This window comes from Anneissia japonica, unplaced genomic scaffold (assembly GCF_011630105.1).
Source record: "Anneissia japonica isolate Jap-2015-1 unplaced genomic scaffold, ASM1163010v1 scaffold287732_len518695_cov146, whole genome shotgun sequence".
Taxonomy (NCBI): domain Eukaryota; kingdom Metazoa; phylum Echinodermata; class Crinoidea; order Comatulida; family Comatulidae; genus Anneissia; species Anneissia japonica.
The window spans coordinates 77219-93623 of NW_022755000.1; the positions used below are offsets into that span (position 1 = coordinate 77219).

The following is a 16405-nucleotide window of genomic DNA, read 5'->3' on the forward strand; positions in this document are numbered from 1 at the left end:
TTATTATATTATTATTATTATTATTATTATTATTATTATTATTATTATTATTACTATTATTTAATTGTTATTATTATTATTTTTATTATTATTATTATTATTATTATTATTATTATTATTATTATATATGTTGAAACTTACCGTACACCATGTAAGTAGTTCTGAAAAGAATTGTTGTAGTTGAATTTGAGAACTTTAACTAGGCCTATTATTAATATTAGACCATTATTAATATTATTATTATTATTATTATTATTGTACGGTTGTTTGTCCTTGTTGTTCTTTCGCATTTTCTATGACAATTTAGCCTCATTTTTACCATATTTAATCATAGGCCTAGCCTAGACCTACAGGTAAGCCTAGTTCAGGTTCTCAAATTCAACATACATTGAAACTCAAATTGTATGTGGTTTTTAAAATAATATTTCTGTTTATGTACCCAGCCAGTATTGTCAACAGACACTCCTAAAATTCTGAAACAGCTTAAAAATGCTCATCATACAACAATGACTGTACATATTGTCGGAGAGCTCCCCTCACCTTCCCGGCCAAGCTCCGCCCCCCCCCCCCCCCCCCCCCCCGTAAATGGTGCAGTTACTCACGCATTTCAAATCTCTCAGGTTGGTAACTAGGCCTAGGCCTATGCTATGTCTCAACGTAGAGAAAATAGAACTACTTTCTCTATCTAGTCTCAACAACCGGTTAAAGGCAAGAAGATCACTTCCTGTCATTAACGAAAGTAGGCCTAGTCGGTCCCGACTTTGTTTCTACGGCTGAACAGACAAAGTACCACCAACTGGCAATCCTGGCCTAGCTTACCTCAAGGTAATAAAGGTCCAGTGACGTTATTTGAGAATCAAGAAAGTCTTCATATGTGCTAAATTCTGTTACAATATTATCACTTCCCGATGCCACCTCTTCCTCCATTTCCAACCAAGTGAATTAAGAATTATTAAAACCTAGAACTCACGTCCCCTTCTTTCGTCGATCAAAAACCGACGATCAAAACAAAGCCGAAACATAGGCACACCGCTTGTTGTAAAATTCTAATAATTAATACAACAAAGTAGTTCTTTCGTTGTTGGCAGTTGTATTGTAACTTGTTTTAGAATGTATGTTTCACTAAAATAAAGATATAATTCTAAATAGTACTGTATATACGAAAAAATTAAGTTTGATAATGTCTACATTTCTTGAAATTTTTATGCAAAAACTTCTAGGCCTTGATGTGGATTGATACAGCCTAAAGAATATATGTTAGCTGTTGCTTAGCAACCTATGCAACATGACATGCCTAAAAGAAATCCAGTTGCCTGGAAGGAAACACATTGTTTCGGACGTTGTTTTACATTGTTGTCACCAATTTTAAAATAAATGATCAAAGCAATTTAAATCATCTTATAAATATTTGAATAGAAAATTCAATTTGTGGAAAGGTGAAGTACATTTTTGTCTTTTTCTCAAAGCTAACAATCATCATTGGGCAATTACGTTCTGGAAAAGCGACTAGCAAGCGGGGTCACAGCTTTCAGAGCCTTGATTACTTTGTTACCATAGAGATTATTATTAGGGGTCAATGTCGTGTTTACGAACTAGAGCATCCTAAACCATAGAGCTATTATTCTTATTATATCTCTATGTCCTAAACACAAACACAGTACACGCATACCCATAGCAAATCTGGTTTGTTCAGAGATTTGATTAGATTCAAGTCTTGTCGAGTAAAGTAAGTATATAGTATTACTTTTCAAATGTATATGCTAACAAAGCCAATCCAGTATAATATTTATGCCATATTTCTGTACATTTTTCTGCTTTATTTTAGGCCCAGCAACCTAGACTAGGCCAGGGCTAGGCCCTAGGCCTAGTGAGTAGCCTAGGCTAGGCCTAGGCCCTCTACTAATACTATCTATCTAGGTAGGCCGGGCTAGAGGTCCGACTCCTCCTACTAGGCTAGCCGGGCTAGGGTCTAGGCTAGTACTACTAGATATCCTCCTTACAATTAAAACAGTATCATCCTTAAAACACTTTACAGTATGGATTAAATTAAATTGTATCGCGTAATTTAATGCAAGCATTTTTAAGCACAAACAAACTATCTAGCCTAGGCCTACTCTCCTTAATTTAGGTAACCTTACACTTTACTTACACTGTACAGGACATGATGATGCTTTTTATTTTGTAATTAAAAATAATGTTGGGTTTTTGGTTTTTTTTTTCAAATTAATTCTGCTGCCATTTTTTTTTTCAGAATACTGTAAGTGTAATATACTAATTGTGGAGTTTATCCAATCAACAAATAGAAATTTTAAAAAAGGAATAAATTACCGACAACAGTTGACAACAAATAAAATGTAAATAAAGATGAGATATATTGGAAAAATTATAGGCAAAACTAGCTAAAATCCTTTTTTTTTTCACATAGGCCCTAGGCCTAGTAGAATGACATCAGGAAAGCTTGTGTTACCATTTGATACAAGCCCAAGAATAAGGTCACGATATGACACTCTTGTGGTCAGCCATGGGAATGATTATGAAGGAGAGGACGACAAAAAGAATGGCAAAGAATATGCTGCATTTCTCAGGTAAATAATATACTGTCGTATACTATACTATACGTTAAATAGTAGCACACACCTACTAACTCTCACACATAATGCATGAGTCTCAAACAATTTACGTTTCACACCTACGTTGTCTCACACATCATAAGAATGTTTATTAAAAGATAAAATGTAGGCATTTATTTGGGCCGATTATACCATAAAAGTTAAAAGATTAAGTGAATTCATTATTAATATGCGAATACAGTCCATATAAAATTCTTTTAACGAATTTTGCAAGAACTCGTCAAGAACATTGGTCCTCCCACTGGGAGACATCGGATCTCCCACCTCCGTTGGGCAAATCTTGGCACCACCCCAGATACTGTTGATAGTTTAGTTAATAAAAATTATTATTAAATATCCTTTAGAGAACAAGAACGCAAATGTGGACCCGATGGCTACCTGGACTCGTCCAAATACACCCATACCTTTGAACTTAAAGGAAAAGTTATACTGTACTGTACACCTACTGTACTGTTAAGAGCCACAATCTGTGAAATGTCCCAATTATTGTGAATTCTACCTCAATTTACTTGTCAGTCTCCAATACCATACATATAATTTTCTCTAATTGTTTTCCATTTGCATATAATGTTTTGAATATAAATTTATTTTAAAAGATGTGTTTTTATTTACCAGTCACATACCATTATGTCTATAAAAAAAAAAAATGAAAATATTGATTGGACGAGAAAACTTGTCTCTGATACAGGATTCTTTAAAAAAATCGGCATAAGGCTTTTTTTTTAATTATTTTTTGCTTTAATTTATGTTTATTTACGAGTATTTTTGAAATTATTAAAATCAATACATTCTTTGAGAACTGCCAACTATATTTGTTGAAATTTCCTGGCGAGCATTATCTGCAGACCTGAATATTCGTAACCATCAATGCTGCTACAGCTTCCATTAGCATAAAACTCTATATTATCTATAAATAGGGACCTTAAAATCAAAAGTTGACACATTTTTGTTAACCTTTTGAAAGAGATCATAATATCCTTGTATGTCATGTTTATCCAAGAGAAACAGAAACAGAAATTAAAAATTTGTCAACTTTTGATTTTAAGGTTCCCTATTTATAGAGTTGTAGCTTAATATAGAGTTGTATTAACTCGGAGTTATTTTAGAGTTATTCAGAGTTGTATTATTAGACTCCAGAGGAATAACTGTTTTGATATGTTGTACAACTGATTTTTATAAATCACAAAGACTGTTTGACGAAAATGGTTTAACAGTTAATTAAATACAGATTTATGAATGAAAACTGGAGAGAAAAGTGTGGTTATGCCCCTTTTTTAGCCCCAGTGTTTACCTACAATTTTAAAAAAACACAATTCGTTGGAAAAAAATTAATATATTTTTTACATATTAGTAGACTCTATAATTGATTAAATAAACCTTTGAAATCCCTACATTGTCATAGTTTTCTGGGGCGTCACCCCCTGCACCACTTCTGAGAGATTTTGGGCTATACCCCACCACATCCACATTGCAAGAACTCGTCAAGAACATTGGTCCTCCCACTGGGAGACATCGGATCTCCCACCTCCGTTGGGCAAATCTTGGCACCACCCCAGATACTGTTGATAGTTTAGTTAATAAAAATTATTATTAAATATCCTTTAGAGAACAAGAACGGAAATGTGGACCCGATGGCTACCTGGACTCGTCCAAATACACCCATACCTTTGAACTTAAAGGAAAAGTAATAGATACAAAACAAGCTCGCTCAAAACAAAATGGTGCAACAAAGCCAGAGCTAGCTCCTTTAGCACCCACCACTAAAACTACTGTGTGTGTGGGCAAACCCAAGGCAGACACAGTTGTCGACCTGATGTCCAAGATCATCAAAGATGAAAAAGACTTCAATAAACGAATGAAAGTAATTGAGGTAGGAAATAAATTTCACATTTTTAATTTTAGAAATATAAAGTAATTCAAGAGCAATCTTTAGAGTGAATGTGATGTTTATTTCAGAATATATAATTAATATTGTAAAAATGTGTTTAAACAAGTAGTGTTATAAAAAGTATGTTCATAATAAATGTGTCAAGTAATAAATTATTGATTAACAAATAATATAATGTGTACAATAAGTGATATCATATAAATATATAGGAAAAGTTTTTAAAAAAATGAGGAATGTATTCTTATAAGTTGAAAAATTATAGAAAAATTTTTAAGTAAACATCATTGAAGAAGATGTGATGCTATAAAATTTAATAAGTAATGTGATGTAAATACCATCGTTTAATATTCATTAATATTAACCATAGGATCATATGTTGCAACATAAACAAGAAGAACGTGAACTCAAAAGGTCAGAGGGAGATGTAATAAAGAATCAACAGCAGCTTCGGCGAACCATGAGAGACTATGAGAATGGTAAGACGTCAACAATATTAAGTATATTTCTTATCAGGTGATAAAGAAAGGTTGCTACTTGTGGTGGTGGAAGATTTCTTAGCAATTTTGGAGGTCTTCTATTGCACAGGTGCTGCCCAGCTAGAAGTGTTGTTCTTTGGTTGAAAACCATTAGACGTTCACAAAAAGCAGTTAATTGCCAGAATTAACAGTACTTGGTCTTTTTTTTTCTGTTCCTTTTTTGCCTACCAAAATGAATTCCAGCCATTTTACGAAAGAAGCAAGCAGAGGCCCGAAAAATACTTGAAAATCAAAAGAAAGAGTTTTTCATTACCAGGGACCATGTGCACAGAAAGGAGCAAGTATGTTGACATGACATTTCATATTTTTTTTGTTTATTTATTTTATTTTGTATAACTTATAAAAAGAAAAGTTATTTTCCATTTGTTGCATAAATATTTTCACTTTTCATTGTCGTATCTGCTAAAATTATTCATTTTTAGTGAACATTTTATTTATGCTTTCCTGCAGATGAACAAATCCAGAATTGAACAAACTTTAACGAAAGCTCAACAAGATAAGGATGAAGACAGAAAAGTCTTTGTTTCTGTGTAAGTGATTATCATTAATCATTGTCTCTTCTTTGTACAAAGAGTTAACCACCAAATGTTAAAAAATTTAGTTCAATATGTATTGCATGTAAAGTTGAAGTAAATGATATGATATAACCTTAATAACCACACCATCAGTACATTTAATGATGAAGATGATAATTATAATTTCTACCATTATCATCATTTTATCATTGCATTTTGTTTATCAGTGGATCGTGGAAGAGGTAAATTAAATTTAATGTTGAATTAATGTTAGCTGTTTACATTTTAAACTGGTTTTAATTTTTTCAATCAAAATTTTATCTTTATAATGTTTTAATGTCTCAACCTCAGTACTTTTAACTATTTTTACCAACTTTGATATTTTAGAAGTTTTCGGATTTTAAAACCGTTCAAACTTCTGAACATCTTTATGGCTGTTTTGCAGTTTGTTTTTTTTTTTTTTTGTTTTTTGTTTTTTTTTTTTTACATCTTTGTGCCATTTTGTATGTTGTATATCACATTTTTAAAACTTTTTTTAATGTTGTGTATAGACAACGTTCAGCATGTACATTAAGCCAAAGTTTCAAACATGGTTTTATCTGCTTGTTTAACCAATAAATTTAACTTCTTCAACCTAATCATTATCACTTTAATCATCATCATCATCATCATCATTATTCATATTATATCAAATTCATTATCATAATCTCAATTCCTATCAGTGTTACTCAAATTCCATTCTTAAACCTTTGATAAATTATGTTTCAGTGGGGACTTGGAGAGAAAGTATCGGGCAAAAATTGCAGAGATTGAAATGAGAAGAACAGAAGTAATGCGTCTGAATGAGGAGTACACAAAAAAATTGAAGATGAAAGAGGAGGAGACGTTTAAATTGAACAGAGATTTGGCAGAGATTGCCCTCGCTGTAAACATGGAGGCACAAAAGAGACGCGCCATCCACTTTCAACACATCAAGTAAGTAATGACAGTTAATTGAGGTTGACTTAAGTAGGATCTCTATTGATGGATGGATATATTTGGTGTAAACACCACGGATAATCCACGAAATTCCAAAGCAGACTTATTCCCCGTGGGGTCCTTCTGATGGCAATTGCGCAGTACCCTGGGAGACAATCCCCTACTCTTTTCCGAAGAGTTCTCTGCGTTCTTTAACGTGCACATGGGCTATAATGCGCACAGGACCAATGGCTTAAACCAAAGGACAGTGCGCTATCGTAACCTGCAGAGCAGCGATGAGTATTAAACGGGGGACCAACAGATCTCCATAGTTCAGCGCGCACACATTGGCTATCACCAGTTTAGCCAACTGAGCTAAGCTGCTCTCTTGAGCAGCTTAGCTTATTGATAAATGAGGAAACACACCTTAATCTAACCACCCAAAAAACAGTTATTTTGTTTCCTCAAACTAAGCATGGTTTTCCCATCATCTGTGCTTTTGTTCAGGAACTTTATTTTTATTGCTAGTGGGTGACCCAACTCTCTGACCCAGCTTCTTCTAAGACCACAACCATAAATATTTTCCGGTCCCTGGAGGCTTGATGATTTTTCATCCCACATTATTATGTATTTGTTTTTCTGGTGGTGAGTGTGATATAAACCCATTGATCATTAGGTAAAGTTTCCCTTGTCACAAATACTCATTATTTGATGATTCCTTTTGTAGTAAATAATCATGAGTTGATATCTTTTTTTCATTCCACAGGGACCATCATGCTGAATCAAAGGATAAGATGCAAGTTGGTAATGAGATAGAGTCAGCCTATGAGACAAAAGTGAAGAAGACACAAATTAAAGGAGATCAGTTTGAGAACAACAGGCGGAGATTGAGTCTTGACCTGACTGTCTCCAAATCAAACTTAGAAGAAAAATCACGAGATGGTAGGAATTTTAAAATTCAATTCTTATTCTTATTTGTTTAAATGCCCAAACTTTTCTGCTTAATGTTCCCTATCCCAGGTAAAAATTCCAGTTGATGAACCAGTTCTTGCAGTTTCCAACTGGTCACCAGTTTAAAATGGTCACCAATTGGAAGTGGTCACCATTTGGAATTGATCTACCATAGACCTCCAAGCATCTCTAAGCTGTGCAGTCTTTACACATACTAATACTGCAAACCAAACTCAAGGGTCCCAAGTCTCTTGGAACTCATGAGAGTCTTCCAGAAATCAGGGCAGCCTCCTGCACTCCCGCAAGCAAGCGAGAATATCCTGGAAATAACCCATACATTTTCTCATGGACGTTAGTGCCGATGAGTGTGTGAGAGGGTATTTCCGGCCATTTAGAGGTGCCTAAATCATAAATTTTCTTACTTCACCTCCAACCATGGTGGAGCTGAGGTGTCAACCGTCCATCTATAAAAGTCTCTCCCTGCCCCACCCCCGCCTTTCAATCCACCACTACGGATCTCCCGGAAATGACTTCCTCCAGCTTGGGACGCCTGCTAACTACTCTGTTATCCATGGATCCACATCATTCTATCTAACTCTCTCCCAATCTTCCTTCCATGTTCACTTCCAAAAAGCACATTTTGAAGTGATTAAACATGTCTCTAAAGCTCTGTTAACGCTACTAAATTTTCTTTGACAGATATATGGTCATGATGTGATGTCATCATGACCATATTTAGGCATGTCACATGTTGTTGTGAAATAAAATTTAGTTTTTTAGAACGGGCTTTAGAAATATTTTTAAAGAATGTTTCCCATTATCAATTTTTGTTTTGTATTTTGTATTCTCCCCCGTAGCTCTAAATTTATAGTTATTTCTGGAATTTTGATTATTTTATTCAATTGTTTATTTTTTCCAACCAGGATTTAGTGTATGTCTGAATCAGTATTTTAATATAATTTTATATTTTCTTAATTTCCAGAGGGAAGACAGCTGCTAGACACACGTAACAGACTTCAAGACAACTTCATCCTTCAGAAGCAACTACAGGAATCTGCGTTGAATGCCAAGTTAGACCTCAAGAGTAAAAAAATGAATAGCAGACTCCAGGTAGATATTGTTATAATAAAGTAATATCAATAACAACGACAACAGTACTGATAATGTCAAAGTGTATAAAACCGTTAAGAAGGCACAGTACTGTTTGAATGAGTGTCATGCCCATAGTTACACCATGGAACTTGCACTTTATATAGAGTGTCAAAGTCACAGAGCCTGTTGGTTCCATTCAAGGCTAGTCTGTGTTGTGCATTTCAATGTCTTGATGCACAGCTACATTCATTTATTTGCTCTGTGACATGGCACTTCAATTCTCTCTATCAAAATAATTTTTCTTATTCCTATTCTGTTTATTGCCTAAACAACACAAAAAGTACAAAAAAACCAAAAAAACAACCAACTGAGTGAGTTGGCAGGAAAAACAATTAGCAAACTTAATCGCTGCAACAAAAATTCAGTGTTTCCCACTCACCCAGTTGCACATTAAAATTATTAAAAAATTTATTAAAATAAACTTTACATACAACATATTAAAATGTCACAATAATATTAAACCACATAAAAAATACCATCAATAACAGTTTTTCTTTCTTTTCTTAAAGGCTCATGAATCTCGGAAGCAGATGCGATTAAAAGAGTTTTCTCTCCAGAAACGAAGACAATACGAACAAAAGGAAACACAGTGGGAGGATAGGTTCCAGAAAAGAAATCAAGATTCAAAACGACGAGAAAATGAAGATAATCTAAAACATATAACGGTAAAATTTATTTAAAATATCAAATCAATTATATTTCTGTATATTGTTACCACAACTTCTTGGATGACATTAGGTGAAGGGTCACCCTATGTATAGGATAGTATTGCTAGGTTCCCCTACACATTAGTCAGTGCAGTTGTAATAAAACTTTTACTGTCTGTTAGTAGCAGTGTAATGAAGAGGCCTGAAGCCCCTGAGCCAGGGGCCACAGATGATGGACTGCAAAGAGCCCCCGGTGGGGGTCTGTGCATATTTAGCATTCTATGAAGTATTTTAATGCCTTTTTTACACATTCAAATTCTGACCCTGGTATTCTTAAAATTAACTTTAGTCATAGTTCAAGCTAAAACTTCAAAATTACATTATTTTGTATTCTTAAAACAAACTTCAACTAGCACTACGACTAAATCACGCAAACCTCGACGAATATTATACCGCCTCAGACGATTTTTTAGTCAGCCCCAGGTCAGGCTTAATCGCCGACTTTAAATATTTACCCCACTAAAAACATGCTTTTTGTAACTTACAATAAAGTGAAATGAATAAAAAATTATTGTATAAATAGGTCTAATGTATCTCCAGTGTGTTCAAGAAAAGGGACATTACGCTTAGCTTCCAAATGGCGAAATTAACATGTTTTGCTAGCCACATGCAGCAGTTCCTGATTTGCACGAAATCACCTCGAGTTGTGGTCACGTAGCTTCACTGCAACAACAACAAATATAGCGCCGGCCTCGCTCGACCTCAACTGTAATAATTCTCCAAAGAAAGCAAATTTTCAGTGACAGTTCAAATTCTCTATCGTTAGATGTTAATGACTAATATAGTTATTATTATAGAATATTAGTTAGGCGAATAATGGTCTATTATGAATTGTGAGGAAATATGTTTTTGAAAGACAGACGACAGTTTAATATTCATCCGCGTTACCAGATCTCTAAAATTTCATCTGCTATTAAAATTAGCTCTTTTCATTAGTTAGTTTTATAGTTGTTGGTTGCTTGCCAGTCATCTTCAGCAGAACTACAACTAGGACTTGATTTAGTCGCAGTTAGAACTTTGACTAAATTGTTTGTGAATACAAGTTGAAGTTGAAGTTGCAAGTACTAAATGAAGTTCTAGTTCGAAGTTCGACTGAAGTTTGTTTTAAGAATACAAGCATAAGTTTATGTGTCGTAAATTTACCCCAAAAAAGCATACTTAATATTAACTAAGATAACTGATAGACATAATATTACAATAAATACCAGAGACTGGCTTGGAAAAGGGCCTTGGTTATTTCGTTTGTAAAAAAAAAAAATTTGAATTTGCTGGGCCCCCTGAGGCTCCTGGGCCCCTGGCTTTAGGCAGTAAGAGCTTATATCTGCTACACCACTGCCTTTTACAGTTCTATGCAGGCAGAGTTTGTTTCCAGTCAAACAGTTCTCAGTTGAGTAAATGCAAGATATCGGAACTTCCAATCATGACAAAAACCAAGAACAAATTCACTCATTTGTGACCATCTTGCATTTTTTGCACAAGGCAGATTTGACCCAAACATACATCTTAGAATTCACAGGAAAGCAAGAACTCAACATCATGCATAAGGCATACCCGGATCCCCTTGCTGGGAGAGATGGCCCTAACACCTTGGGGGGAAAAATAATTTAATGGAAGAAAATAAAAATTTTATATACAGTACCTTTTACAAAGCAGCCTCTAAAATTTATTAAATAAGCCTATGAAACCCCTAAATTGTCACAGTTTTTTACTCTGTGACCACTTTCGAGAGATTTCTGCTCTCAACAGGGATATCATCTGCCCCCCTGCCCCTCCACTTTATGGGAAATCATTACTTCCTAGATCTGACATCATGCAATCGAAAGCACCTTATTGTACAACTAGGCCTAGTCTCAGCAAAAAATTGGCCTGTTGGGGTATATGTTCCAGCTGGTTTGGTTCACACTTTCGAAATATCCATTTTAAAAATTTTTCTATAAAAGTTAAGTAGCTGAACCAATATTTTTTTTCAATTTTTGGCCTTGAATTTTAACATGATTTGTGTTTTAATATTATAGAAGGAGGTCAACAAACTCGAGGAGGTGGAGCATGATCTCTTCAACAGAGTAAGGAATGCAGAGTATACACGCAAACAGCGAGAGCAGATGTGTAAACGCCTTAAAGGAAAGCTTCTTGACCTACGGAGAAAAAATGCTGAAACACTAAAACGGCAAATGTTGCAATGTTTAGAGCAGGAGAAAGAAGTAGAACAAAAGCTTCTACGAGAACAAGCCGAATTGGACAAGGTGGGTATAATAATAATTAATAATTATAATCATTAAGCCTCACTTCCCCCATCAGAGAGCGGTTAAGGCAGGGTTAGCTCAACCTACAGCCATAATATCGACGCTGGTTCGAGCAACATGCTTGTCTATGGTTCTGCTGGTGGAATAAGTCTTCTCGGATAAGGAATATAAACCGTAGGCCCAGTGTACACAGACTGTAAACCGTAGGCCAAGTGTACATAATTTGCTCATTTGCACTTTAAAGAACCCAGTATATCATTCAAGACGAGTAGGGAGTTACACCGATGTACTGGCTTATACAGCCACATTGCCCTATGGTTATGGATCCTAAGGTCCTTTGCAGGATATATCTTCGTAAACAATGACCAGGATTTCCAAATAACATTGAATGAAAAATACATTCATAAATATATATATATATATATATCTTTGCCACAATTATAGGTCATGGTTCAATTTGGAAAGTGTTAACTGTCTCTGCTTTTACATGTTTAATTTTTGTTGTGTGTGTTCTGATGCACTAAAGTGAAAAATGTAGATTCTTTGGGAGTTCCACACACTCCCACCAATGGTTGGTTCTGATAAATGCCTAAAGTGAAAAATGTAGATTCTTTGGGAGTTCCACACACTCCCACCAATGGTTGGTTCTGATAAATGCCATTTCATGATAATTGAACACAATTCTTACTTAAGCACAATTAGCGTCATAGTTTGATCATTATTGCTTGCAGGCCCATGTTAACAGAGAAGAAAACTACCTAACCCTACAGCAGCACAGGATCAAAATGAGGGAGGATCAGTATGTACTAAGTGAAACCGCAAGAGTAAGTTTTGTCAGATGTTTATGATTTCTCAATTATACAACAGAAACACTTTTCATTGATACCATACCGTAAAACCCCGAATTGAAGCCCAGTGGTTAATCTCGAAATTAAGCACATCTCTAATTGAAGCCCCTATTTTAGTTTCCAAAATTAGCCTCGAAAAGAAGCCTATCTCGAAAACCACCCCATGGGCTTCTTTTCAATATAGCACATGCTTCTTTTCGAAATAGTACAGTACATACACTGTACATAAATTTCAAAGAAACAAAATAAATTAAAACACGCTGGTTTATATACAGTAATTTAGGTGGTTTAATGCCAATTAATACACTCCATGATACCGATTGATGTTGCAGCAGCTGTATTTATTGTTTTATAGTACTACTTCCCAAAATTTACAGCATTCATTTTGAAAAGAAGGCCCCCCCCCCCTCTTTTTATTTGCAAAAGTAGCCTCGAAAAGAAGCCCATCTTGAAAAGAAGCGCATCCAAAGTTCGCAAAAAAAGAAAAAGCACAGGGCTTTAATTCATGGTTTTACGGTATTATATTCATCATTGTCATTATTATATTATTATCATCATTGCTATTATTATTATTATTATTATTATTATTATTATTATTATATTAATGGATGATCATCATTGCCATTATTATCATATTACTGTATAATCATCGTTGTCCTTACTATAATCATAATTATCATTATATATTATCATTGGCTGGTTCTGCCATAAATGAAAACTATAGGAAAAATTGTTAGCGTAAATTTTACGAATTTGAAGATAAATGTATTTTTTAAAATGCAACCACGTAAAGCAACAGGTATCGATGGTAAGATGTTAACTTTTTAATGCCAGTGTACCCATCATCTCTTATTTTTATGTATAATTGCACATCCGTTCATCTATTACATTACCCTATTTAAATAAAATTCTATTAAAAAAAATATAAAAAATTACAGTTATATATAAACAGTTCAATTAAAATCACAAAATGTGAAACTTAAAAAAAACCAGAAAATGTACTTTGCCTAAACAAATCCATGTCCTCGGTTTTGTTATATTAAGGGAGTCAAAAGAGTTTTGAAGAGTTCAGTCAAAAACTAATTTAATAAAATAGTGATTATTCTCTTTAAATTTTTACAGGAACATAACCGTCTCATGCGAATTGGAGAGAAAACCGATGATCTAAGTGCCAGCGTGTCATGAAGTATGAATTTATATTGTCGCATGTGCAAAATGAAATTTATAAAAAAAAAATATATATACTACACACAACACACACAGTTGCACTAAAACACATTTATTATAAGAAATACCACTATTGAGAAAATGGTAAAGGTCAAAGTATCACATGAATTTTTTGGCATCAAAATGGTCACTATAGTATTATACATCAATTATTAAATTGCAAAATGTTCAGCATTTAAAGTGATGTCTGATAAGTCAGCTATATTTTTTAGATTTTTACTACATAGATTTTCTGTGCTTATTTTAATTTATATTATATTTGTATGTACACAGGTATATATACTTACTAAAATATATAGACACAAAAGTTTTAAATGAGGTTTTATGCTATATATGTATGTAAAGGTATATATATTTACTAAAATGGAGTTTTATGCTATTATATTTTATAAGTGGATCAACTGTTTTTATTCATATCAACAAAACAAATGAACAGGTTTAAATTAATAAAATAATGTCTTCTATTTTACTAGATAGAAAAAAAAATATTATTTTTTGAATAATTGTACTTAAAAATCCATTCCATTTTATCTTCCTTATCTGTATACTTGTGTGTTATTTGTTTTGTATTGTCTCTATGTTATCTTATTGATATCAGTGGTAGTTTTTTAACCATCATGATATTATTCATTGTTGTTTTATTTGGTATAAGGCCTAGTCATTTTGTATCAAAATCCATTCCATTTTATCTTCCTTATCTGTATACTTGTGTGTTATTTGTTTTGTATTGTCTCTATGTTATCTTATTGATATCAGTGGTAGTTTTTTAACCATCATGATATTATTCATTGTTGTTTTATTTGGTATAAGGCCTAGTCATTTTGTATGTCTTAAGTTAAATTATATATGTGTGTTGTTCAACATACCAAGTACTTTATCAATTATTATGATTTGCTGTTGGAACTTTTTTAAATTTTGGTTAATAAATATGAATATATTTTTGCTTGAATTTTATTTGTTAACATGCTATTTTGGTTGAATTGATGTACATTAACTTTTTTCTATGTATCGCCCTCTACACAATTTATCATTGCAACGATAATTTGTATTATGATCATTATTACCATCATTGATGTGTTGGTCATTATATTATGTGTCCAGTGGCGTAACAAAGAGACCTGGGACCCCTGACTAGAGCTTCTTTGGTCCTGGAGGCTGGGCCCGGGTAGAGAATCCAGTGGGGTATGACGTAAATCTCTATTCAAAGTTTTTTGACCGCGGGCCAACTCCGGCCTGCCAAAGATTGTTATCTGGCCTGCCAAAGATTTTGATCTGGCCTACCAATATTTTTGATCCGGCCCGTGAAACATTGCTAAAAATAAATCATTTTCCGGTCAATTTGTACCTACTTACCCCTACTCTAGCATTGTTTACAAGAGTGTGGCTTTTTCTGAGTGTAGCTCAATGTATCTTGTGACGTAAGGTATTGACATGGGGAGGGGGAGACTAAAGGAATAATGGATTAAGTGGGGCGCTGATATTATGCGATGTCTAACTATCTGCGGTACCGGCAGGCTCGGAGGCATGTCATTTTGTTGAAAACACTGCTTTGAAAACTTAATTTTGAGTCTGAATGTAGCATTTCCAGGAACCTAGAGGTATCTATGTTAAAAATTTGTGGTAGGAAAATTTTTAGTGGCAGGGTAGGAGAACTTGGGGTGCAAGTTTTTATTTTTTAATTCTAAAATAAAATGGAGAAGAAAAGAAAATTATATTCAACTTTAACTCTGAGAGGTGCCATTATAAATTTTTCCTCTATCTGTTAAAGTCCTTCCCTTGCCCTTCCATTTCGAATCCACCGCTATAAAAGAAAATGGGTGAGGCTAACATAGAAAAAAATTTGAAGTATACAATTGATGTCGGCTCGCCGCTGTTCTCAACAGATTAGAACTAGCCATCAGCTTAAAAGTTTAGGAATTGGGACTAATTCTTAAGAGTGACCAATAATGTTATCACATTTTCTTATTAATACTGTACTTTTTCTAAATTTTCTATATAGCGCCCTCTAAACATGTGTCCATGTATTTTATCATTTATGTATTTTATGTATCACCATAAGTGATGATGGTCATTCATCGTTATCATCATCATGACATCACCTTCATCATCGTCACATCAACATAAATAATATAATCATCTTCATCGTTGCACGCTGTCATCACCATTCTTCAAAAATGTCTTCGTATTTCCAACCAAACTGATCACATATAGCAACCAAAAGGTCACGATCAATGTGGTAATATCTTACTCTAGTGTGTGACTCCACAAAGGACTATACTTACCTGGTGTGATGTGAATCATATTTGGAACGAAATTGTGCTGGATAGGGGCCTAATTAATTATTACAAACGCATTGAATATATAATCGTCAGTTCGTCAGCTAGAAATCTTAATGCTAAAGTGAGACGAGACTTGATTTTCACTGAAAGACAGCTTTATGTGCTTTCCTCTATTTTTGAACTAAACTAATCTTTTTTATTTAAACATCCCATGAGTAAGACTCCGTAGTGCAAGTGCCTTATGATTTTTTTTACTAGTACTGTTAGACGCTCAACTGAAATGCATTTTCCTCGTGCAATTTCTCTTTCTGATAGATAGGCCTATTCAACGAATATTCAACGAATAAATTGTTGAAATTGTGTACTTGAACGATAGACATAATCTTGCAACCCCGATTATATCACTCGAGATACAATATACTGTAACTGAAGTGATTACTCCATGGGCGTGGTCGCACCCTTCCTCCCCCCC

At 34.0% G+C, this 16405-nt stretch overlaps 2 protein-coding genes across 2 annotated transcripts in view; one reads left to right on the forward strand and one right to left on the reverse strand.

The window, feature by feature from the left end:
* LOC117123318 (cilia- and flagella-associated protein 299-like) overlaps positions 1-1023 on the reverse strand; it is a 3796-nt gene extending 2773 nt beyond the window's left edge. Inside the window, exon 1 of the mRNA XM_033269203.1 lies at positions 820-1023. Coding sequence (XP_033125094.1) covers positions 820-927 — 108 coding nt within the window. The 5' untranslated portion in view covers positions 928-1023. The remainder of the gene's footprint in view (positions 1-819) is intronic.
* A 630-nt stretch (positions 1024-1653) lies between these two features.
* LOC117123323 (trichohyalin-like) lies at positions 1654-13656 on the forward strand. The gene is made up of 13 exons (XM_033269209.1): positions 1654-1726; positions 2426-2585; positions 4236-4500; positions 4886-4994; positions 5238-5335; positions 5505-5584; positions 6338-6544; positions 7293-7468; positions 8460-8587; positions 9139-9294; positions 11352-11579; positions 12311-12403; positions 13550-13656. The coding sequence occupies exons 2-13, from the start codon at positions 2443-2445 to the stop codon at positions 13610-13612; spliced, it is 1746 nt and encodes a 581-aa protein (XP_033125100.1). The 5' UTR covers positions 1654-1726; positions 2426-2442; the 3' UTR covers positions 13613-13656.
* Positions 13657-16405: the final 2749 nt, after the last annotated feature.

What these genes read in the sequence shown, in the direction of transcription:
- LOC117123323 (XM_033269209.1), top strand. Translation starts at nt 2,443, where the DNA reads ATGACATCAGGAAAGCTTGTGTTACCATTTGATACAAGCCCAAGAATA. An exon ending in GAATATGCTGCATTTCTCAG is followed by an intron (nt 2,586 to 4,235) that starts GTAAATAATATA and finishes AATATCCTTTAG; the next exon opens with AGAACAAGAACGGAAATGTG. An exon ending in ATGTGCACAGAAAGGAGCAA is followed by an intron (nt 5,336 to 5,504) that starts GTATGTTGACAT and finishes GCTTTCCTGCAG; the next exon opens with ATGAACAAATCCAGAATTGA.